General features: G+C 40.7%; 1 protein-coding gene across 3 annotated transcripts in view; it reads right to left on the bottom strand.

Moving 5' to 3' along the window:
- CYTH3 (cytohesin 3) overlaps positions 1-25,887 on the bottom strand; it is an 84,160-nt gene that overhangs the window by 6,838 nt on the left and 51,435 nt on the right. For 2 of the 3 annotated variants that reach the window (XR_010590866.1, XM_065558984.1), the window contains exons 5-12: positions 24,904-25,022; positions 16,564-16,644; positions 12,540-12,652; positions 11,382-11,530; positions 10,486-10,598; positions 2,115-2,193; positions 968-1,039; positions 681-835 (exon numbers count right to left, since the gene is read on the bottom strand). Coding sequence is in view for 2 of the 3 variants with exons in the window: in XM_065558984.1 (XP_065415056.1) it covers positions 681-835; positions 968-1,039; positions 2,115-2,193; positions 10,486-10,598; positions 11,382-11,530; positions 12,540-12,652; positions 16,564-16,644; positions 24,904-25,022 (881 nt within the window). In the remaining variant the exon portion in view is untranslated. The remainder of the gene's footprint in view (positions 1-680; positions 836-967; positions 1,040-2,114; positions 2,194-10,485; positions 10,599-11,381; positions 11,531-12,539; positions 12,653-16,563; positions 16,645-24,903; positions 25,023-25,887) is intronic. The other variant, XM_008164643.4, reaches the window with a different exon arrangement.

The following is a 25,887-nucleotide window of genomic DNA, read 5'->3' as shown; positions in this document are numbered from 1 at the left end:
ATTCTTTTCTCTTTAGCAGGGCCGGCTCTGGTTTTTTGGCCGCCCCAAGCAAAAACAAAAAACAACCTGTGGCGCCGCCGGAGCGCGGGTACAGGGGGACCGGCTGGGGGGGAGGGGGCGGGAGCGGGCAGGAGAGAGAGAGAGAAGGGGTGGCCAGGGCTACAGCAGGGGCGCCGCCTCCTGCCGCTCCGGTCGGCGGGGAGGGAAGGAAGAGGACTGCCCTGCAGAGCGCTCTGGTTCTCCACGCCACCGCCGCCCCCTACAGGGCGGCCAGAGCGGGGGGGGAGAAAAAAAATGGCCGTGCCGCCCTAGGATTGGGCGGAATGCCGCCTCCAACAATCTGCCGCCCCAAGCACCAGCTTGCTCAGCTGGTGCCTGGAGCCGGCCCTGCTCTTTAGCCAACTAAAGTTCTCTCATATTTTCTTGATTTTCAGTTCATAGTAGCCAGAACGATAATGTCTCAAAGTGCTTCATTTGGCTTCACGCATCTTGCCCCAGCAACCCCTTCCAACTAGTCATTAATCCTCAGGAAAGGCCCTTGCCTATGGCTACTGCTTAAATAGTTCTTCAAGGCATGTTCCTTAGTACAGCACACATTCCCAGATTCTTTATTTGGAAAGGAATTTATATACAATTTACACTTCAGCACTTTTGAAAGACATTTAAGACTTTGAACTCACTTAATAGATTTGATCCACTCTTCCTTCTCTTCAGGGGTGGGGGCAGATATCCTGTACACAACATGGTTGCCTTCTACCACTCTACCATCAGCTTCAGTTTTACAGGCTTTAATTACTTGACCTTTATGGCTGGGGTTATAGAGCTCAAAGCAGTTCTAAAGATAAGGAAATAACCAAAGCTTGATTCAAGGAAGAACTAAAGATCCGCATGTACACTAAACCTGGGTACCCTGACTGTTACTTAAATAACCCATTTACTAGGTTCATTAAAAGGAAAAAATTCTTACTGGTTTTCTAGGATCTTCAACTTCTCTTATACTAAGATTTTCTAAAGGAATAATTCCTCTAGGTTCTTTGTCCTAAAAGACAGGAAGAGTACACATTACTATTCAGTTATACTTTTTACTCCTGGGGGAATTCTGCACCAAAAAAAAATTAAAAATTCTGCACATAATATTTTAAAATTCTGCATATTTTATTTGTCAAAATAACAATATAATCATACCAGTTTCAATTATTTTTGGTCATTTGTTTCAAAATACCCATCAGCAAGTATGTCTAACAATACAGACAACAACAAAAAGATTCAGGAAATGTTTTTTGACAAACAGATTCCTTGCTAGGCATATTAATACAGAACTCTGAGTAATAATTCATTTAAACTACAATACAGAACTGTATTTCTCACACCCCTCAGAAGCAGTGCAAAGTCTTGGAGGAGTTGGGTGATGGAGGAATGAGGGAGAGGGAAGTAAATTGCTGGGAAGGAGCCTGCTGGGAAGGAACTTGAAGGGTTGTTGGGTATGGGTGGGAAAAGTATGGAACAGGTTTATTTGGGGGGCGGGGATGGATTGTTAGGGAGCTTTCCCCCATGTAGACCCCATGTGTCCTTGTACCCCCAGTCCACATGTGTAACCCCATCCCCATGTGGCCCTGCACCCTTCCCCCTGTGGCTCTGTCCCCCGTCCCCATCCCTCCGTCCCCATGTGTCTCTGTGCCCCCACCCAGACACTCCCCTGTCCCTATGTAGCTCTGCACCCCTCCCCCATCACCATGTGGCCCTGCACCTCCCTCCCCACTGTAGCCCTGTGCCTCCACTCCTATTCATCCCCTGCCCTAGTCTGACCACCCCCCAGCACCCCATGCTCTGTGAATCCCCATAGTCCCGGTCCCCTGGCCTGGCAGGCACTGCAACAAAGGCACTTCAGGCTCTTTCTTCCCTTGCTGGCTGGGAGCCGCTGCTTTGGTCTATCGGCACAGCGCCCTCTGGTGGGCAAAAGGAAGAACTGCAGCAACATTTCAGCAGAAGCTTTTTTTGTGCAAAATATTAAAAGTATGCGTGGCTCATTAATTATGTGCATGCGCAGTAGCGCAGAATTCCCCCAGGAGTAACTTTTGGATTCCAGACACAGGGTCACAGCAATATATACTTACTGTTGTGTATTCAAAATAATACAGGCAATTATCTGTCAGAATAAACCATCTCCGCTTCCATGTTTTTACTCTTCCCCCTATAAATAGAAGACCACTAACTTAAAACTGTTTTATCATCAAGATTCTAGGCTATGGATAAGACAGTAATTTAGTTGTTAATTAAACGTAATGTTTAATGGTTTTTAAAATATGACTTAAATGCTTAGTTGCAAATGGATAAGACACAGATGAGTTAAAGGAATTTAAGTTTCCCTGTAAACATTCTAATACTCAAGGACAAAATCCTGAAGAAACATTAACTATGGTGATGCTGACATGCCACCTTAACAGCTTCTGAACTTAGTGTTATTCTATTTTTAAATAAGTCCACATGAAAACAGTACTTACTGAATAGATCTGCTCCCTGTCTGTGTTCAGTCATATCTGCTTACTATAGTGACAATTATATTATTAATAATATTTATCCATTAGCAGTACAGCATCAACAACACTTGGGGAGAGGAAGCTGGATCATCTACTGAATTGTTGACTAGGTTCTGACAGCAGGACCAGATTCTGCCCTCACTTAGACCCGTGCAACAATGGGGTTCCACAGGTGTAACTAAGGGCAGAATTTGACCTGCCATAGCTTTGACTCATGATGATGCACAAGTCCTTTAAGAACCCAGACTGACTTTCAAATCCCAGGTTGAGTGCCCGTTAAAAATGTTTGCTCAGCCTGCACGTAAACATCTCTGTAATTCTTTACAGTTCCAACATTTTTTAAAATCAGTTTCCAGAAAAGAACTGCAGATCATGCATTTGCAAGTTAATAATATACAGGTTGAGTTACAGCATAGTTAAATGATTTCAAAGTAATATCACCACATGTGCATCATCCGTTCATCAGTGATTTAATCTTATTACCCCACCCTCTCAATAGAGTTGACCTTGTTATTGAATACCCTGAGCACAAAAATCTATTACCACCAAACACACCCTCAACCAGGGAGCATTCATTTTAACATCAATCATGTAACTAAATCCAGCATATAAACATAATTTTTATCTGTAGCTCTTCCTTACTCAAGGTGGTTACATTTTTGTTTAAACCATTAAAAACATCTGAGGGTAGAGAACAATTATAGAATATCCTGGAACTTTATCTATTCGCCTGCAGGGTTCTTGTCTTGCAGATTGGGTATTATTATGCATCATAGCCTCCTTTTAGATGGTTATAGGACCCCCATTAAGTAATCCATTGCTAACACTATGTAACATTCACATTTACCCAGCAAAGTGTACACTTCCACCACACACATACACGCATTTTAAGGAAACAATTTGAAAGTGGAAGTGGTCAAGTACTAAGAGACAGGCAAATGCAAGATGCAGAAGCCAAGGCAGAATCAATGGTGGTAGAGTGAGCTACAAATGCAAAGCATGAGGGAAGAAGAGCAGGTGTCAAGTGGTGAGGGACATCAGAGACAGGAAAGATCTTAATTTCTGCATCTTGCTGCCAATGTTTTAATGCATCATGGATCTGTTCCAGCTTCCATCAAAGTCAATTGAAAGGGTTTAAGCTAGAAGTGGAAAAGCCAAAATAAGCCTTAGCCTGACTCACTTCTGGATCCATGAATGAGAAGCCGCCAAAATAACTATTAGGGCAGTTCTACCTTGTTGTCATTTGTGACATTACGTATTTTTCATATTATATAGTGTAAATTCCAATTATTTTAGCTCATGTTCTGCCTTGTAGGTTGGCCAAGTCCTTGGCTTTGTTTGAGTTTGACTACCTTCAAAAACTTTATGGCTTACCCAGATCTAGTATATGAAGAGATTCAGTGGGGCAGGAAGTGGTAGAGCAAAATGGATAGGAAGATATTAAGTCTCAGAAAAACAAATAAGCAGGGAAACTGGTTACCCTTGCAAAGACATCTTAGACTAAAGATAACAAAAGGAGGATTATGAACTCTTATACAAGGTCAGATTAGAATACAAGGCAGATCAGACACCATACACATTATAAGAAGGCCTGTACAGAGACTCCAAAACCACACAGGGCAGACTTCAACAACACTAGTAGTGTCCAGAATTAAAGTAACAGTAGTTTGGGGGCAGATTATATGCCATTTGACAGCTGATAAAGGGCAGCAGGCATTCTGCACCCACCAGTTTATCAGGTGAGTCAAGAGTACCCACCACAATATCACAGGACTAGGAAATAAGCTGCTCAACAGGACTTATTGATCATAATGTCACATTTAAGATTATTGGGTAGTAGTAACTATCACATAGCAGATCTTTTTCTCCTTGGTTTCAAGTGCCTTAGGCTGCCAAACTGATGATATAGCACTTTGAATTAACTTTCTTTTATATCCCACTCCTGCTGTCAGTTTAAAAAGATACATTTTAAAGGGAATTAAATTGTCAGAAGAGAGACTGGAAACAAAGTATGAAACCATAAGTATTTAAAGAACAGATTAAGATATAATCTACACGTGCATCACAAGGACCAAGCTAATTAAGTAAAATGAAAGGAACAGCACCAATAATAAGCAGCAGAGAGCAGAAAGGCTTCAAGGATCCAGTAGATGGATAATTCAAGGGAATCATCAGGAAATTCTATATCAAGTGAAAAGCAACAGAGGGTCCTGTGGCACCTTTGAGACTAACAGAAAGTCTGTTAGTCTCAAAGGTGCCACAGGACCCTCTGTTGCTTTTTACAGATTCAGACTAACACGGCTACCCCTCTGATACTATATCAAGTGAATGGTGAGAAGAGGAAAAAAAATGCAACAGACCAGCCCTTTTCACCTATATAATCAGATTTACAGGAAATTCTCTCATCTCAAAGGGAACTGGAAACCAGAAAACAAAAAGAAAATTTTTAGGGGAAAAAAGATGGAGAAGTAAGTAATAATTTACCCATCACAGTTGATTAAAAATATTAAAGGGTCTTAAAATTGCCTAAGCATCAGAATAAGACAATTATGTATTTCAGGTGTAAAAAATTTTTTTTTAAAACAGCAATTTCAGCACATCCAGCTCAGTCAAGAAGATTTAGAGAACTAGAAATTGGCTAAAATTGTCATAAAAAAAGACTCAGAATGATTTTGTATTCATTAATTTCAGTGCAGTTAAATGCAAAGGTTCAGAAGCTAATTTAGTGCCTGGAAGAGTACACAATGGATTGGGCATGAGTACGGGTTTCCCCACACAAGAAAAATGTGTCCAGTAATACTGTACTGTATAAGACTAAAATCACATCAGCTATAAAGAGAATGATTCAACGGAAAGGAGCCCCACAAGCCAGTTTCCTAGCCACCAGTCCGGGAAGAGAAGTAGCACCCTCTATAGAATGCTGTGCTGGGGGCAAGTACCATGTACAGAGTGGGCTAGGAAGTCTGGGCCCTTTGAGAATCCCGACACATGCTCAGTGAGTTGTTTGATATCCTCGTGTAGAAGCAGCTTCTTCTGCCACTCATCATCACCTGTCCAGCTTAAGTCATTTCCCTCTTCTGTCAGCAGGATAATATATTTGTTTCCAAGTATCTATTTTTCTCCCTCTAACCAGAAAAAGGAAATGATTCAAGCCACATTAATTGTAACTTTTTTTTAGTTCCAGACCTTTTGGGTCAGCTATTTGCCAACAGAAGCTGTTCTTGGAAAGCACACACGCATCCTGGCACAAAAGAATTATTTCCCAGGCATTCCCTCCATCAATGTTCATGTCCAGCTTTAAATTCTTAATTGGAGAGGGAAGGGGTTCTCCTTGAACCAACAATTCCTTTATTTGGTCCATAATTAATCCTTATGAAAATCTTGAGAACAGTCTCCAAAATACTAATGTCTTGAGCTGTTGCAAAGGATATTTGATTAGCATTCACCAGTCTTCAGCCACTTTACTTGCCACTTAGATGTTCACTGTACCACATTAGAAGGCATACAATCTTGTGAGTTAAGAGAGCAAGCTGAATACTTCTATACAAATGCATTGGTTGAATCCACACCAATGTTCTAAATCAAAACATTACTTCTTGAAGTCCAGTCTGGCACTTAGATTTGGCAGGATTTTATTTACACAAAGTCACCTCTGAACTGCTTTCCACAGGCAAGCCACCAGAAAAACAGTGTTTTGCAGCCCAGGGACTTTAATGACGTTATTAGGATGGTTTCAGAGCCAGACCGGTCTTTGGAGACCTTGGAGTTTTTGGGCAGATAAACTTTACAAAAAATACTAACATAAGAAAATCCATGCTCCTGGAGAGAGCAGTGAAGTGAGCAGTTGTTCTGAGTGAAGAAAACAAGGAAGCAGACACTATAACAAGGCAAAACAGAAAGCACTAGCTTGATATACCAGTAGCTTCTTCCTGTTATCTCTTATTTTTTCAGAAAACACTTTCTATCTTCAAGTGTAAAGCAGATAACAGCACAACTGATCATCTTCATTTTTTCCTACTCATTATATGAATCAAGACTCCTTAGTATTTTGATAATGAATGTTTGAATATTCAAATCCTTCTTTAGGCAGAGCCTCGCTAATTTAGGAATACTACAATGCGCTAAGAGAGAATGTGACTTAACACAACTTTAACATTGGGAGTCACAATATCCCCATACACCATAACAATATATTGGTCAAGCTTCCTGGCAATGAGACAATTGAAGGGATAAAAGAGAAAAAAAAAATCACCAGGTTTATTTCTGGTAACTGCATTCATGGCTCTACAGCTCATTATCTTAGCAAAAATATTTGTCTGCACTATTCTGTGTCTACTGATGAAACTCAGTCCTTCAAGGAACAGTAGGCGTTTCATATTTACAGTCCAATTCACAGGAAAATTACTGACATGTTTCACCTCCCTATCCAATTAACCCTTGTGCAGTGGGCATTTCAACAGCAGCACCTTTCAGTTTAATACATGCTCTTATCACTGGGACTGGGTAGGATAGTTTGTTTAGTGTGTACATCTAGATGAAAGCTTGGTTTTACTTGGTTCATGTGTCACTGGAGCCACAGGTAAAGCCCCCAGAAATAAATGGTGATTTTACTGATTTATTGTATTTTTCTTAAATTCGTTTGCTTCTCTAATTTCGTAAAGCTCTCATTCTTTGTTCACTGACTATTTCTTTTGCAGCTGATGCTTTACCCCTATCCTTCAATTTGTCCTTCCCCATGGATTGACAGTGGATAAGAAATACTCATGGCATCATTGACATGCTCACATCCAATCGCTTTTCTTGCAAGGTGATATTTTAAAAAGTAAAATAAATAAAATATTTAGCTCCAAAATAGTTTCTGATTCCAGATCTTTATTTTAATTTCAAGAAAAACACCCGTATTTTTTTTTACCTTTATGTTTCACCTTTAAGAGATTTATTTCCATTATGAGCTATTTCTCAAAGCACTTTTTCATGTAGAGGAGTCTGATTAAATAAATATCTTCTAGATTATACAATTCAGTTATAACAGTTTTACTCCTTGGAGTAATTTAAAAAGGGAGCTACTGTAAATTAAAGTCACAACTGGTGAAGGTAAAGTTATTGCACAGTAGTATTTGCAAGTAGATTTTTGTATATATTTAAAAAACATCATCAAAAGTTTTAGATTTTAAAAAACTGTAGATAATATTAATATTTTGAGTGGTAACAGACTTATCTGGATGGCTTTTGTGCTAAAATATTTCTCGTTCTTGAAGTCTTGTCTTAAGAAATCCTTTCAGTTGAGGTGAGCACTGCCACATACTGTTGAATGGATAATGTATCAGCTCTTCAAGTCATCTTTCAAATTGTCTCAACTATGAATACTGTGCCTGTTAAGCCATTTATGTCTTCAAACAGCAACAGGAAGAGGCTCTGCTTTTTTACTTAGGAACACAAAGAGGGTATTTGAGGATTTTGCAGTGTTCGTAACATCTGCAGATGAAGTAATGGAGACAACCACACAGCAAGCCTTCCGGCCATAGGCCACATATGGGGGGGGCGGGGGGCGGCACACAGGCAATGGCCCAACCACTTTTTGGCCAGGCCGAACCTGACAGGTGCTGTAACCCCACACACAGCTTGCAATGCCACTTACTCAAATTGGAGGGAATGCGTATAAGGGCTCATGGGAAGGAGGGCCAGGCTGCTGGTGGGGGAGGCACCTCAGAGGGAAATAGAGGGGTCAGGCAAGGAGGGCAAATTTATGGGGGTCTCTACTTTAAATGGCCTTCTGCAGCCCTTGCTCCGGGCATTGTGTTCTAAGGGCCCCATTGCAAGAGGTGCCAAGCACCCCCAACTCCCATTGATGTCAATGGAAATTGAAGGTGCTTAACACCTGAAACTATGGGGTCCTGAAGTAGCTAATTAGCGATGTGTCTAATAGCTCTCCCCCCAAGGCTACAATATTTTGGGAGGTGGCCCCTATTGCTGAGCTTATTAGAATGTATTCTTAATAAACGGATACTGCCAAAGCACTTGTGCCCATACACTCTTCCGTTCACTTGGTTGTTACCAGCACAGAAGCAGAAGTAAAAAGTTGAACTGAGTGAATTTATGGACTATGGATATCGCTACATAATAGTTCCTATCAATATTTAATACATCTATCTACAATCCACAGCCATTTTCACATCAGTTCCTATAAAACCAGCATGATACGAGACCACACCAGCTGTTGTGGCTGGAGGCATTCTGCCTACAGAGGACAGAGAAGCTGGGGAAGCACATGCAGTAGCTATCATTGTTACATCTTTTTCCCCAAGGGTGCCACAACCAGCTGTCACGGATTCACAGGTCCAGTGCTCTTGAACAGCTCTGGAACAGCCCCTGGGAGTGTCTCAATCCTTGTATTTCCTGCCAGTGCCAGCGTCTAGCTAGCATGGATGGAGGTGAGCCCTTGCTCTCCCCTCTACCTAGTGCTGCTGGCTGCTCTTTAATTCCCACTGACCTTGCACTCAGGGATCATCAGGACCCTGGCTGCCTCTGAGCTGGCGCAAGGTCCCTCTTATACCAGAGCAGCCAGAATCTGGCTCTGAAATTGAGCAGATTTTGGTCTTGAAATCAGTCTTTTAAAACAAAACAAAGAGCGTTTAAAAAAACTAGAACCAAGTTTTAGAGTCTGTTCTAATCAGGAAAATGGCTACCCTTTGCAGCTGGCTCCCTCATTAAACTCAAATGGATAAGCAAGCCACATCAACTTCAAAAGTGTCTGCAAAAAAATCAGGGCAGCTTAGAGCTGCAGTGCCAGCATGGTACAAACTGCCCGAGATTTCAGAACCCTGAACTCTGAGGGGTTTTTATATTTAATTTAAATAAACTAAATACAAAAAAACCCATACAAGGAAGTTATTATGGGGTAACTACATGCACATTTCAGCTATAGGCTATTTTGTTTAAAATAAGCCTTTCAACATTCTGACAGAAAACGTTCATACGAGTAACAAAACGTATTTTAGAACTTGTGTTATAAGATAACTGCACTTCTCTGCTGCGAAAAGTACTCCTCTCATTTGTATACCTCAATGAGTCTGAAGGATGCTGTGAAGCAATCTGAAACACTAACTATCACTGCGTTGCTTTACAAAGTATATAGTCTTATTTTGCAGAAGAATCTCAAGGGGGGAGATAGTAAATTATTAACACCATAATGTACAAGCATACATTATGTACAAGTAAAGTCCCACTGGGGCTAAAGTTAGTGACATTACATGAGAAGCACAGTGCTACAATAAATTTGATTTAAGAAACAAACAAAGAAGAAGAAAAATAAAAAAAGAATGAGCAACTGAACAAGGGGGGGGAGCTGGAAAGCCATCAGGTACGTACCTCCTAATGCAGAATAAGCAGAGACAGCCAGTCACAGAACAGAAAGGTGATAGGTCATAGGCCATAAGGAAAACAAGAAGGCACATTTAAACCACTCATTAAAAATCATAGCCAAAACCAAACCAACAGAAACACACAAATAATATGGAAAAATGAAGACATACAAAAACAACTATTTGAAAATAAATGCATTGCTTTTTGTGCAGAAAACTGAGCTGAAGTGATTGTACAGTTTTCTGGAATGGTTTCACATAGATTTGTTATTTTTCAGTCACTGGGATTTGTAAAAAGTAAATGGAGCTTCCTTTCTGCTGCTGAGGTTTCAGTTCTCACGTACCAGAAATCAAACTCCACTTCAAAATTCAAGTGACAAGATTACGTCTCCTTTTTATACTTCTCAGAATTAGCAATTACACAAAACAGTGTAAAGGATTTATTGATTTTTAGATCATATATTTTTAAGCAGGAATTATTACTAATTTAATCCTATTAGATTTACAACAAAGCAGTTAGCAAGGAAAGTGGCGTACACATCACTCACACACAAAGCAAAGTATTATAGAAATTGCTCTTCTACTAACCTAATTTCAGAAGCCAACCTTCTCTGTCTGGATTAAAAAATGTATGTGTTAGATCATTTCCGTCATCTTCTGGAATTTTAAATGGCTCATTTTTAATACTTTCATACAAATTCTGGAAGAAAACAAAAAAAATTCAGCAACATGTACATCAGATAACCAAGAGATTCCATTCTCTCGGACTACTTATATACAAATGAACTAGGAACATCTCCCAGAGAAACTGGAACCATTCCTCCTCTAAGCAGTATTCACCACAGTCTACACATAAAGGAAGTTAAAAGCAGATATAGTTTCTTTGCAAATAAGTGTCCCCTTTTGAAGATTTCCTGTGTATTTCTCAGTAAAGAAATAGTTTTCTTAAGAAGTTTGGCACTCATTTTTTCCAGAGCTTTCATATTCTCAATAGTTTTTTTCAATACAAGCTTCACTAAAAAAAATTGTTTTTGAAAAATATTAGACATCACTAACTTGAACATCTCAATAAAATGTTTGACATCTTTGTATCATTATTTTTCTTCCACAGTATGTTATGATAGTCATCTTTGGATCCTCAGTGATCTCTACTGTTTTCCCCCCTTTATTCTCCCCACACTCAACCTTATGTTGAATAGAGCAGATTCCAATCAAGACAGACTGGCTGTAGTGATATATCCAATCAACATTGCTCAAAAAGCCAAAGAGGTTGCTTGTTGAGTGAAGCAAGGTGTTTCTTCCTCTCAGTCCCTCAAGAGGCAGAGGTATGTCGCAAGCTCATGGTACTTGGTTGTCAAAGCTGCATCACACAAAATGATCTTGAGACACTAATTGACAGATTGGTCAGAGAATCGTTGCACTTGCTTCTAAGCCCCAGTTCAAAAACCACAAGGTTCCACTTGGTCATCTTAATGCGACTTACCCGTAGCAGTTCTTCTGGAAGGTCCCCACCTTCATTAATGCCACGATTCATAGATATAAACCGCTCCACTGTTGGTTTATCTCTTACATTATGGTTGTGTAGACTAGTATTTAACATAATGATTGCAAATGATAGCACATAGCATGTATCTGAAATAACATTGAAAAGGAATTACTGCTGTGTACTGTATATACAGTAGCCTGTAAAAGAAACCCCAGGAAGTTCTGAATAGCAAAGTAAAGGAATTATGTGTGTCTCCACCTCCCCCCCCAAAAAAACAACAAAACCCTACATACAAGAGTAAGTCTTGAGTTCTTTGGTCTGAACCATGGCCATGGACATATATGTATTTTCTAAAAAGAGAAAATGACCTAAGGATTCAGATCGGGGGAAAACTTTTGAACGCTCCCTCTAAACACTGGACCTGTTAACATTCAAACATGCCATCCATCAGCTGAGAGTTTGTATTTGCTTTTTGTGACACAAACCATGTAGGTTATTTGTGCACATTTCATCTTCAAACATATTTGCTCCAGGTTACTCTCCCCCCACCCCATCCCCCCTTGCTCCTTCAACACTGCACTGGGTTTGTAAATCTGTTTTAAAGGGTCCAGGTTTAAATGTTCGGTTATTTTCCCCTCTTTTTTTTTTTTTTTTTGGCCAAGTGGTTCTCCTAACGTTAGTCCCTTCAGTTTTATTTTTAACGTGTTTTACTTTTGCATTTATACTTCAGACATCGGTGATGAGGCATTACATTCTGGCATTTGCAGAAACTTGTCCCCAAAAATCATCTCAGAAATATTGCTTATTTTGATGCAGCAGCATTTTGCTGTAGCATCTTCTACCTTTCAGTTTGTATGATATGTTGCACTTTATTAATAGTTTATTTAACTATTGTTTAACCATTGTTTTAACACTGCTAGGAAGAAAGATGTTTTTGATCCAATCTTGCACCTCTTACTTAGAAATAAGAAGTAGTGCAGGATTAGGCTCTTTGTTTTGCCCACACCTCAGAACGTTCTTGTTTTTCATTTCATATATTGTCTTAGGCTGGACTTCCAAGTTTGCCCCCTTCTCTTTGAATTCGAGACAGTTTAACACATGATCTGATAAATTATATACTAAGGTAATTCTGATAGAAAATGTATCATGACTAACCTGTAGACTGAAAGACTCCAGGGTTACAAAGGCAATAGCGTGAAGCAAAAGCTTCCATCATACGGTCAATTTTCTGAGCCTCTCCTGGAAGTCTGAAACTCCACAGGAATTGCCTATAAAAGGGAAGTATAAACACTTCAGTAAAATAAAATCCATTCCAATATTTATACATTAGACATATATTGGCAATAATCAGCTTCTAAGCAGAAATTAGTAATTTGTAAATAAAATGAGAAGTTATTTTAAAACAAATCTCAAAATTTAACTCATAAACAATTAGAAAATATTTAACTCAGCACTCAGCCAACAGCAATGCATGCTCACAGATAACACAACATATTCTGGCAAGACCACATATTCTGGTACAAATTTTGCAATTCTCTCCTTTTCCATGTTGTCAGAAGCGGGAAATACATAGGAGACCATGCTTTCTAACTAGCTGTACCACAGTGCTTCTTCACTGCTAAAAGGAGCATATTCTTCTCAGGACTTTGTTGAAAGGAAAAGAGGGCTGTATTATACACAATAGCCCAGAACCAAAAAAGGTGGACTAAAACCCAATATCTTCATTTGAACCAACCAGACATAATGAGTCAATGCTTGGGATAGCGAGAGCCCTTCTTGACTGGGATGGATAAGGGACAGACGACGCGATCATGGCCAGATCTTAAAAAAGAAATGTGACCTCTCAATATCACTGCAATGGGATTTAAATTCAGATATAGGAAATAAAGTGTTCCTATTACAAGTATGAAATAAAAGTAGGTTTTGCCTTCTTCTTGGATTGCCCTTAAAAAAAAAAATATATCGAACTGACAGGGATATAAAGCTGCAATAAAATGTTAAGCAAAATGATTGCAAGAACTGATCTAAAATTAAAAGAACTGTAGATTACAAATGGTCATTAAAATAAGATCCAAAATAGTACAGAACAGCAATATTGGCATTAACACAGAGTTTATAGGAAAGTGGTGTTCTCAAATGCTATACCACATAAAATGTTTTTCACACTTCCTGTTGGCATATCAGTTTAGGAATTATTATTCATGTTTTTGAGTCCAACCATCAAAGCTACAACTGTAAGGCAAAGTTAGGGCAGACAGCACAGCCTCTTGTTTGTGGCTTTACTTCTTTGAAGCTGGCCAGCTGAAACAATTTTACGTTCTTAAAACAGAAAGTAAATACGAGATCCACGTCCATAAGATAATGATGTCAAAAAAGAAACCAAGGATTAGGTACAAAAAAGTGCCAGTCTAAAAAACACTTCCAGTGACTGATATTTTTACAACACTTCTGTATAGAGACGGAATCTCCTTTCAGGAGGGATGCCCTGTTGACATTTTAAACATTAAGCTTCCCAATTCATGAAAGAGAAGACCAAAAATATTTGCAAGCAAAACAGAGTATCTTAGGACATTTGTAATGGGTCACAGAACCTTTCATATCCAAGCTGCCAGTTCTAAACCACTCCAGATCAGCAGTGACTGAAAGAAGTTGCCTAAGATTACTGTTTGGTAGCATAAATGAAATTAATTTTAATGGTTTAAAGCTCATTCCTGGTGGACATATATCTCAACACAAATGGCCCTTTACTGGCAGTCTCAGAGAGAATGAAGAGTTGACTGGGCATGGAGAGTGAACTAGCACTACCTATATGCTGCACCTCTTCAGTGCATGAAATGAAGAATTTCATCTCAGAACCAGCAATCCAACATTTGCCACGTGTTCTAAAGAGAGCTGGTCTGAGAAACTTGGATGGAGCCATATTTTGTTGAAATATGCAGTTTTGTCAAAATGCTTCATGAAATCGAACCAATTTTGCACAAATTTTGTTTACAAAAACAAAACAAAAACAGGAAGAAGTCCTGACAATGCCAAAGAGTCAAAATCAAAATAAACCTTTCAATTTGTCTAAATGAAGCATTTTGAACAATCTGAAAAAAATTCTTTAAAAGGAATTTTCCTTTGGAGAATTTTTAAATTTTTGGTTTTCACTGCAATTTGGAATGAGGCTAAATTTCAAAATATTTAAATTCTTCACACAGCTCTAGTACTAAATTAACTTACAGCATATTTTAGGTGCAGAAACCAAGTGAAAGCGAAAGCTTGCCAGACTAATATAAAATAAGAGAGAACATTTTAGGTAAAGGATGCATGAAATCAAGCAGCTTCCTAAACCATATTGTACTATAGTTGTTTTGTTGTTTGTTTGTTCATTTGTTTGTGTTTGGTTTGATAACTTTATGGATTTGGTACAACATAACTGAAGTTTTGCTGCAATAAATCAATATTGGTCAATTTTAGTATCTTCCACAGCCTTTCAGTTTCACCTATAAAATTCAAGATTTGTGAAAACTCAAGTGAAAATAATACTGCATATATAGATAAGTCACTGTACTCCCCACGGTCCTATATGATAAAACATAAATGTTTGCATTCCCTGTATAGCATCTAAACTGAATTTTCATTCTCTGGGAAACTTCTACTCTCAATTACTTGGGATTTACATTGCTGTCTCTCCATTGGCAATTAGACCAAGCAAAGGTGGGTCCCGCTGAAAAACTATTTGACCGGTCCTAAGTACAAAGCTTGTCTCCTTCCCACAAGCCCCAAACTGCTCTGCCCGAACAGCTGGATATGGTAGGGGAAAGCAGTAGGAAATAACTGCAAATGGTGCACTTCTGGAGAGAGTTAAAAATCGCTTATTCATTTACATCTTTAAAAAAAAGCCATGTCCACATTCACATTGCTAGGCCATTTATTAACCAGGTGTTCCTTTCTACAGTACCTTCCCCTTTGCCACATTTTATTCTGTGTGCTACACCCAGCTGTTGCATCTTGTCTTCAGATTATAAATTCTGTAGTTTTTTTTTTTAAACTATGTTTGTACACCTCCCAACACAATGGGGCCCAATCCTGATTGAGGATTTTGGGAGCTACTATAATAAAATAATTAACAGCAGCAGCCTGTGGAAGAGTGGATTGAGGTTTGCTATTAAGAGGCAGGAGATGGAAGTATTGTGTATTCCAGACAGAACCATGGAGTCAGAGGAAACCTCCTGATTCCTCAGGCAGCTCAAGTTATCACCACTACAAGCCTTAGTCAGCATAAAGCTGCTCTTATGACGCACCACATGAGAATGCAGCATGTGTAGGAAAGACCATATCAACATTTTAACCTGTCTGTTTTGGGGTGGGAGCCCCTTCCAGCTACAAATTTGACAGCACTCTCTAAACCCTGGCAATTCATTGAAATTAATCTGGATTTACACCAGGTTAACAACCAAATTCAGACACTACATATTTTAATCTATCTGCTGCCAACCTGTGAAAAATAAGAAGCCTATTATTTACTTAATAAGAATAAATATGTTAAGAATTTAATTCTGAGGTGGTGGGAAGGAAGCGATGGGGAAAAGTAGAAGCAATACTTTGCTTTGACAATATTCTCTTTACAATGGAATCTAATCACCAATTCAGAGTCAGGGACTTTTTTGCTTATCTCAGAAAATTTGCACATGTGAGCTATTTGGCAGGCACATCAAGCATCATTTCATGGAGGATAGGTCCATCAACAGCTATTAGCCAGGATGGGTAGGGATGGTGTCCCTAACCTCTGTTTGCCAGAAGCTGGGAATGGGCAACAGGGGATGGATCACTTGATGATTACCTGTTCTGTTCATTCCCTCTGGGGCATCTGGCATTGGCCACAGTCAGAAGACAGGAAACTGGGCTAGATGGACCTTTGGTCTGACCCAGTATGGCCGTTCTTAGGTTCATCTGAAACTGGTCTTTGGCTCTTTGCATTTGTGTGAAATCATTAATTTCACGTATTAAGAGTTCAAAGGCAATGTATATGCAAACAAGCAAAAAAGAGTGAAACATGAAGATTTGTTTACTAACAAGATACAGAGTAAATCATACATTCAAGTCAAAGATCAGCTGCTTGAGTGAATCATCATCATCTATATACTTAGATTTAATTAAATATGAAGTTTGATAAAGACAATTATAATGCACTCACCTTAAGGCTTGTACAAGATTGAGATCAGCAAACTCATGGAGTTCAACGAAAGCCTGAAGAACTTTAATATTAAATTCATCTCTGAGGGGAAAAAAACAAAATGACAATAGAGAATTACTACACCAAACCATAAACTTAAAGAACTGCTTCCTATTAATGCAAAAGATAGAAAGAAAGTAAGAAACTAACCAGGCACATAGAATCCATCGTTAATCAAATGAAGCCATCATTAATATTTCTAACACATATTTAGCTTTGGGATATTTTAAGTGCAAGATTCTTCTCCCAGTTTTGCTAAAATGAAATTTAACCTAGTAGGACTAGAACGTGCTGCTGCTGCCATTAAAAACAGGAGCTGGCAAGAGCCTGTCACTCTACATTGATTTTAACTCTTTATCTAAATGATCTTCAAAATGACTCATTCTCTTTGTTCAACCGTTATTGTTGCACCTGTCTTGAAATGGGAACCTCAAGCAGTCTGGATAAATGAATGGAAAGACTAGAGAGTTTCATGGTATCTTGTATATGTTCAGCTATAATCCTTTGCCGAAATGCTATTTTGTAACTTCTTACAGCAATATTCCCAGAGAAAAAACGGTTACTAACACAGGCGCCGGCTTCCTCCTTTCCCTGGGGGTGCTCAACCCCTGCTCAGCCCCACACCCCGCCCCTGCTCCATCCCAGGCCAGGCCTCCACTCCACCCCTTCCCCCAAGGCCCCACCCCGCCTCTTCCCACCCAGTTCTGCCCCCTCCCCCAATTGCGCCCAGTTCCTACTCCTCCCCCTCCCGCACATTGCGGAACAGGTGATCCCGTCGGGCGGGAGGCACTGGGGGGAGGGAGAGGGGAGCTGGCTGCCAGTGGGTGCTAAGCACCAAGCACCCACGAATTCGGCACCTATAGTTACTAACCTTCCATAACTCTTGTTCTTCGAGATGCATTGCTCATGTCCCTTCCATGCTAGGTGTGTGCGTGCCGCATGCACCATTGCCAGAGATTTTCCCCTTTGTCGTATCCATTGGGCCGGCTCTAACACCCTCTGGAGCCACATGCTTATACGTCGGTATAAGGGGCTCCACTGGCCCTCCACCATCTCAATTCCTACTTGCCATTGACTCTGACAGAGGGGTAGGAGGGTGGTCATGGAATGGACATGAGCAACACATCTCAAAGAACAACAGTTACAGAAGGTTAGTAACAGTTTTTTCTTCTTCAAGTGCTTGCTCATGTCCATTCCATGCTAGGTGACTCACAATCAGTACCCCAGGAGGTGGGCTTGGAGTTTATAGACATGCTGATTGCTACACTGCTCTTCTGAAACTGGCACTGTCTCAGGCCTGCTGGATGATGGCATAGTGGGACGCAAATGTATGCACCGAAGATTAGGTCGCAGCTCTGCAGATGTCCTGGATTGAGACCAGCGCGAGGAATGTTGTTGACGAAACTTGGACTCTCGTGGAACAAATGGTTACGATGGCCGGAGGCGGGATATTCACTTGCTTGCAGCAAGCCTGAATAGAAGCAGCAGGGCTACTAACGGCTTGACAGGGGAGGCCCCATAAGCTTTGACAGGACCAGGTTTAAGTGCCATGGGGGGAGGAGTTGGTTTGCAAACTTGAGGATACAGTCTTTCCAAGCCCTTGAGAAACCAGACCGTTATTTCCTGTACCTTAACAGATGAGAGAGCCAGGTCCTGCTGTTTTAAATGGAGCAAATAGTCCAAGATAGACTGAAAGGAAGATCGAGATGGAAAGAGATCACATTCGGAAGCCCAAAAAGCAAAACATTTCCACTTGCCCAAGTAGGTAGCCTTGGCGGAAGGCTTTCTACAACTTAGCAAGACCTGCCAAACCTGTTCCAAGCAGGGTTGTTCTTCAGGGTTCAGCCATACAGCAGTTAGATGCAGGGAGGCGAGATTCAGATGAAGTAACCGGCTATGGTCTTGTGAAATCAGATGCAGACGGAGCGGGAGAGTGGAGCTGCCACCGAGAGGTCCAGGAGCATGCTGAACCAATGCTGGCGCAGCCATGCTGGTGCTCTCAGGGTAACTCTTACCTTGTCCAGTTTGATTTTTAGAAGAACCTTGTGAACCAAGGAAATCAGGTGAAAAGCATACAGTAGGCGGCTGGCCCACAAGAGCAGGGAGGCATCCGAGAGGGAGCCTAAGCTGTGCCCACGCAGCAAACAAGACTGCTGACATTTTCTGTTCTGCCTGTTGGCAAGCAGGTTCACCTGGGGAGGCCCCCCACTTTTGGAAGATGAATCTGGTGACCTCTGGGTGAAGGGACGACACGTGGTGAGAGGAGAAGGATCAGCTGAAGTGATCCACCAATACATTCCGGCCTCCTAAGAGATGTGACGCCTTGAGATGGAGTGTCTCGCACAGAAGTCCCACAGGTGGACAGCCTCCTGACACAGGGCCAAGGATGGAGCCCTTCCTTGCTTATTGCTATAGAATATGGTCACTGTATTGTCTGCCAGGACTTGTACCACCGTGCCTGAGATCTGGGGAAGGAACAGTTGGCATGCTAAGCGAACCACCCTGAGCTCCCTGATGTTTATGTGCAGCGAGAGTTCTTCCTGGGACCGAAGGCCCTGAGGTTGTTGAGGTGGGCTCCCCACCCTAAGTCTGACGCATCTGAGACTAAGGATACGGATGGTTGTGGGGTAACAAAGGGCACCCCCATCATTGCCGACCTGGGGTCTTTCCACCAGTGCAGGGAGGCGAGGGCCTGTGAGCACTGAGTTCAAGTGGTGTCTGCTCAGGGAATAAACTGATGCTAGCCACATCTGGAGGGGTCTGAGTCACGTATTGAACCACGTAAGTACAAGCCACCATGTGACCCAGTAGCCTGAGGCACACCCCGAGCTGTTGCGATTGGGTGGGCCATGACTTTGGGTGCGATTGGGTGGGCCAGGTCTGACTTGGCCTGGAAACGGGCTTCTAGCAGGAAAGCCTGGCTTGGATCGAGTCGAGCATCGCCCTGATAAATTCTATTCTCTGAACCGGGACAAGAGTTGACTTCTGCTTATCAGCAGGCCCAGTGTCCTGAAGGTGACTTGGACTGTGCTAATACTGTTCTGTACTTGAGCCTGTGACCGACCTTTGATCAGCCAGTCATCAAGGTACAGGTAGACTTGTACCATTTGCCGCCTGACTAAGGCTACTACAACCGCCATTCACTTTGTTAATACCCGTGGGGCTGCCAATAGACCAAAGGGGAAGGCAGTGAATTGAAAGTGGCGCTGACCCACTATAAACCTGAGAAGTCTTCTGTGGCCACGGAAGATAGAAATGTGAAAATATGTCTCTTTTAAGTCGAGGGCAGCGTACCAGTCTCTTGGGTCCAGGGGGAAATGATGGAGGCAAGGGAGACCATGTGGAACCTCAATTCATTAAGGTATCTATTGAGGTGATGCAGGTCCAAGAAAGAGTCATGTTCCCCCCTCTCTCTCTCATCCCCTTCTCCTATAGGACAGAACCATCACTGCCAAACTGTTAAATCAACAGCTATCAATAAGGCCTGCTCCCTAAACACAGACCTAAAAAGGAATAATAAAATACCACTTGACGCGTACAGTATCCTTAATCCATTCTGAGAAATCACTGCACTGAATGCTTCTTTCCCAAGATCACGCTAAAAACATAATAGGTATTGAATTTAATTTCCCCCTGTATGTCCCTTAAACTTCTAAACAAAACCAAAGTTAGAATGAGTTTAAGTAGGCTATATGTATGCAATTTTTGAAATGCAAACAGAAATTTAACACAACAAGAACAACCTGGGTCCACATGCAATTTAATTTCAATACCTAGGGTTACCATTCGTCCGGATTTACCCGGACATGTCCTCCTTTTGTGTGCTAAAAATAGCGTCCGGGGGGAATTTGTAAAGCACTCACAATGTCCGGGATTAGCAGAGCGAGTGGCTGGGAGGGCTGCAGGGAAGTCCCGGGCTGGACTCAGGAGCAGCTGTAGAGGAGCCGGATCCGCCCTGCATTCTGAGCCAGCAGCTCCCTTGCAGCCCAGTCCAGCAGCACTGTGCAGGGCCAGACCGGGTTTTGTTGTGCAGGGCCAGGGACCAGGTTTTGTTGTGCTGGGGAGCTCAGCCACGTGTCCGGCTCGGCTGCACAGAGCCCAACACTCTGTTCTGAGCAGCAGGGTAAGGAGGTCAGGGGGCAGGAAGGTTCTGGAGGTGGAGGTCAAGAAACGGGGGGGGGCTTTTTGGGGGGAGTGGAGAAAGTTTTGGGCAGTCAGGGTACAGGTAGGGGGTAGGGTCCTGGGGGGCAGTTGGGGGGGGGTCTTAGGAGGGGGCAGTTAGGGGACAAGGAACAGGGAGTCTTAGGTAGGGGGTGGGGTTCTGGAGGGCAGTTAGGAGCAGGGGTCCCAGGAGGGGGCAGTCAGGGGACAAGGAGCAGGGGGGGAGTGTTTGGGAGTTCTGGGGGGGGCTGTCAGGTGGCAGGGGTGGGGAGATGGATCGGAGCAGTCAGGGGACAGGGAGCAGAGGGGTTTAGATGGGTTGGGAGTTCTGGGGGGGGCTGTCAGGGGGTGGGGAGTGGTTGGATGGGGCGTGGGAGTCCCAGGGGTCTGTCTGGGGGTAGGGGTGTGGATAAGGGTTGGGGCAGTCAGGGGACAAGAGGCAGGGAGGCTTAGATAGGGAGTGGAGTCCTGGGGGGCAGTTAGGGGCAGGGGTCCCAGGAGGGGGCAGTCAGGGGACAAGGAACGGGGGGAGGGTTGGGGGTTCTGCGGGGGCGGGAAGTGGGAGGGGCAGGGGCGGGGCTAGGGCGGGGCTCCTCCCGTCCTCTTTTTTTCTTGCTGAAATATGGTAACCCTATCAATACCAAACCTGACAGTAGTGTAGTCTATATCTAGGACTTTGGGGGTAGAGGGAGAGGGAAAAATCAAGTTGTGGTGTTGTTTACCTCCTTCCTCACCAGTAATAGTAACTGACAACAGTTTTAGGATGGTTCAAGGGACAGAACAGAATTCACTTCACTTTTGCATAGCTGAACTGGCACAACATTGCTAAGAGAAGTAAAAATTTGATTACATTAGTAAAGTTAGATGTACACAGCAAGCAGAAATGTTGCATAAAAATTAGCTTTTTTAATATCCACATTTCTGACTTCACGCTGGATATTTTCCATGGTTTTCTGGCCAAATATTAGACACATATCATTGCAGTCATATTTTCAGGTCTTCTCATGTTTTAATTGCCACTCTGTAGATTGACACTAATTTCTGAGTTGTAATTTGACATTTAATGTTGATTACTAAATTAGTCTGCAGTTAACTGTTCAGAATTCAAGAAGATGGAAACTGAGTTGTGTAGACACAGTATACTCACACAACTGAAACCAATGAAATTTTAGGGATTAGTTAGGAAGAGACAAACAGCACAGCTTGATTTTTTTCAGATCCTAGATGAAGACTGCAGTGTTGGCAGGTTTGGGATGGGAAGAGGTGGGAAATAATCTTTTGAATTGTAAATTAAGCTAGTTTGCTATGATCCTGCAGACACCAACTCATGAAAATAATCACAGTGACTTCAGTGGCACTATTGATGTGAGCAAGGACTAGCTGCATGACTAAGGGTTTGAGGATCAGGCCCTGAGAGGAAAAAATATTATTTCAAGATCAGATGCCAGAGTGAAAAAGAGAAGAAACATGGATTACTTTACAAAAACTCTATTGTAATTATGGAGATAAGTTAATAATGCATAGTGGAGGTATAGCGATCTATAAAAAACAAAAATCTACATTTTCATTACTTGTAGTTGAAATATTCAAAATGATGTTTGGAATGTTTCTCAGAGGTCTAGTTCTCGTGTTTATGCAAAAAGTTGAAATTCCTACATACTGTGCACCATGTTACAGTATAAACTTTCATTATACCTACTTAACTCTAAGGGCCTATAGCGAACTGCAAGCTAAAAGCCCAATCCTGTAAATAGATTCCATGTGGGCTTAAGGGTGTTATGGCAGAGAAGATCAGTTTACAAGAGTAGGGCCCAAGTGACTAGGCTATTAAAACTCTAACTGGCATCTGATTTTGATAAAAAATACAGGCAAGAGTTGTGTCTGTAGTCTTTTCAATGAAGAAAGAGATTAGTTTACAAGTTTTACCAGTGATACAATTTTGCAGCTGAATTTTTTTTTAAACAAATACTTTCTGTACTGCATTACAACTGGAGTAATCTGCATATTTATTGTGCTGTACATGATAAAAGCTAAGATGCCTTCTTCCCTTTAGGTACCTACTTAATACCCATTAACGTTAATAGGATGTATATGTGCAGGGAAGAAGACAACACTAAATAAAAACAGCTGACTATCATTAGTCTAGGCACCAACCTTTTGAATGATGAGCAATTTTCTCATCATCTAGTTACTAACATCATGAAGCATTCTTTGTCTGGGCAGATCATTAAGAACTACTACAAGATTGTTGAAATATGATTCTGAAACCTTCCAGAAGTTTATGACATTAAATCTTGCACAATAACCAAATCTAGAAAAACTATTTTATTTTTCAGAGTAATGAATTGTGTAAGCAATGTGTGATATTTTCATAATCCATCCATTTTTAAAAAAGCTTCTTATAGCACAGTGCTTTTACTTCCCAATATAACTTTTATAACCCTCAGGGTACAATGTACCTCATGCAGCCAGTGAAGGTGAGAGAGAGACTGATAAAAAGTGTAATTCTCCACTAGAGCAATCAAGCGATTAAAAAAATTAATCGCGATTAATCGTGATGTTAAACAATAATAGAATACCATTTAAATATTTTTGGATGTTTTCTATATTTTCAAATATATTGATTTCAATTACAACACAGAATACAAAGTGTACAGTGCTCACTTTATATTTATTTTTATTACAAAAATTTGCACTGTAGATAACAAAATAAATAATATTTTTCAACTCACTGAATACAAGTACTGTAAAAAATAACTGCATTAAAACAAGAACAATATAAAACTTTAGCACCTACAAGTCCACTCAGTCCCACTTCTTGTTCAGCCAATCGCTCAGACAAACAAGTTTGGTTACAATTTGCAGGAGATAATGCTGCCCACGTCTTGTTTACAATGTCACCTGAAAGCGAGAACAGGTGTTCACATGCACTGTTATAGCTGGCGCTGCAAGATATTTATGTGCCAGATGCACTAAAGAGTCATATGTCCCTTCATGCTTCGACCACCACTCCAAAGGACATAAGTCCATGCTGATGACGGATTCTGTTCGATAACAATCCAAAAGCAGGGCGGACCATTGCATGTTCATTTTATTTATCTGAGTCAGATGCCACCAGCAGAAGGTTAATTTTCTTTTTTGGTGGTTCAGTTTCTGTAGTTTTCACATCAGAGTGTTGCTCTTTTAAGACTTCTGAAAACATGCTCCATACTTCATCCCTCTCAGATTTTGGATGGCACTTCAGATTCTTAAATCTTGGGTCTAGTGCTGTAGCTATTTTTAGAAATCTCACATTGGTACCTTTTTTGAGTTTTGTCAAACCTGCTGTGAAAGCGTTCTTAAAACAAACATTTGCTGGGTTATCATCCAAGACTGCTATAACATGAAATATATGGCAGAATGCAGGTAAAACAGAACAATTCTCCCCCAAAGAGTTCAGTCACAAATTTAATTAATGAATTATTTTTTTAACAAGCATTATCAGCATCTCCTCTGGAATGGTGGCCAAAGCATGAAAGGGCATACAAAGGTTTAGCATAGTTGGCACATAAATACCTTGCAATGCAGGCTACAAAGGTGCCATGCAAATGCCTCTTCTCACTTTCAGGTGACATTGTAAATAAGACGCAGGAAGCAGTATCTCCCGTAAATGTAAACAAACTTGTTTGTCTTAGCGATTGGCTGAACAAGAAGTAGGACTGAGTGGACTTGTAGGTGTTAAAGTTTTACATCGTTTTGTTTTTGAGTGCAGTTATATAACAACAACAAAAATCTACATTTGTAAGTTACACTTTCATGATAAAGAGATTGCACTACAGTACTTGTATGAGGTGAATTGCAAAATAGTATTTCTTTTATCATTTTTACAGTGAATATATTTGTAATCAAATATAATATAAAGTGAGCACTGTACACTTTGTATTCAGTGTTGCAACAGAAATCAATATATTTGAAAAATGTAGAAAAACATCCAAAAATATTTAATAAATTTCAATTGGTATTCTATTGTTTAACAGTGCGATTAAACATGATTAATTTTTTTAGTTCGTGTGAGTTAACTGTGATTAATTGACAGCCCTGCTCTCCATGTATTTAAACATACTATATAACGAAAGAAGAGATAAATTTGTTTCAGTTTACCTCTCACCAAGATAATCTCCAATTACAGTTTTATTTAGTCCTTCCCCTTTATAGAGGAACTGTGCAATGTCTTCTGGAGTGTTCTGCAGCAGGTCATTTTCTATAAGAAACTGGATCCCCTAGGAAAAGAAATTTAAGAGGAAGAAGAATTATGTTTCCTTTCACAAACATTTATTTGAACACTGTCCAGGATATTTTGGGATGAATACACAGAGATATACATATCCGTACCATTTTCCACATTAAAAGAAAAATCTGTAGATTAAATTAGAGAAATCATTTATCTTTCAGGTAACGAAACTAGACATCTGTTCAGTCAGGTAGGTAATTTCTAGAATTAATTTACAGATCAGAAAAAGGAATTCCTAAGGTTGGAAACAGCAGGTGGCAATTTAAATTCCTTAAATTTAGAAAGATATTTAATTGAGTAACTATTCCATATTGGCCTTGGGAAGCAAACTGAAAGGGGAGTTAGCATTTAACAAAATTCAAATCAGTCCATGTTACTGCATTAATATCGGGCAGAGGGCATAATCTGTGAGATCACATAAAGAGAGATACAGGGACAACATAATTTACTTATCATCATACTACAAGATAAAGCATCTGTTATAATTTGCAATGCCATGACTGAATGCATCAAGTCATTACTTGCAGTAGAAATTATGATTTGAGATAATTAATCCCATTTTGAGAATTTATGGGAAATTTTGGCATTAGGATGGTAATTAATTTCTGTCCCTGCTTGAACTAAACTATTCAAAGAGAGAATTCCATCATGGCAAATAAAGCCCAATGAAGTCAATGAGAGTCTTTCCATTTCATTTAATGAGCTTTCAATCACACTCATTCAGAGATGGGTTGAGGAAACAAGAGAGAGTAACCCTATAGATTTCAGAGTAGCAGCCGTGTTAGTCTGTATCCGCAAAAAGAAGAACAGGAGTACTTGTGGCACCTTAGAGACTAACAAATTTATTAGAGCAT

Source organism: Chrysemys picta, chromosome 10 (assembly GCF_011386835.1).
Source record: "Chrysemys picta bellii isolate R12L10 chromosome 10, ASM1138683v2, whole genome shotgun sequence".
Taxonomy (NCBI): Eukaryota; Metazoa; Chordata; order Testudines; family Emydidae; genus Chrysemys; species Chrysemys picta.
The sequence above is the reverse complement of the archived record's forward strand: the minus strand, read 5'-3'. Positions and strand labels throughout refer to the sequence as shown.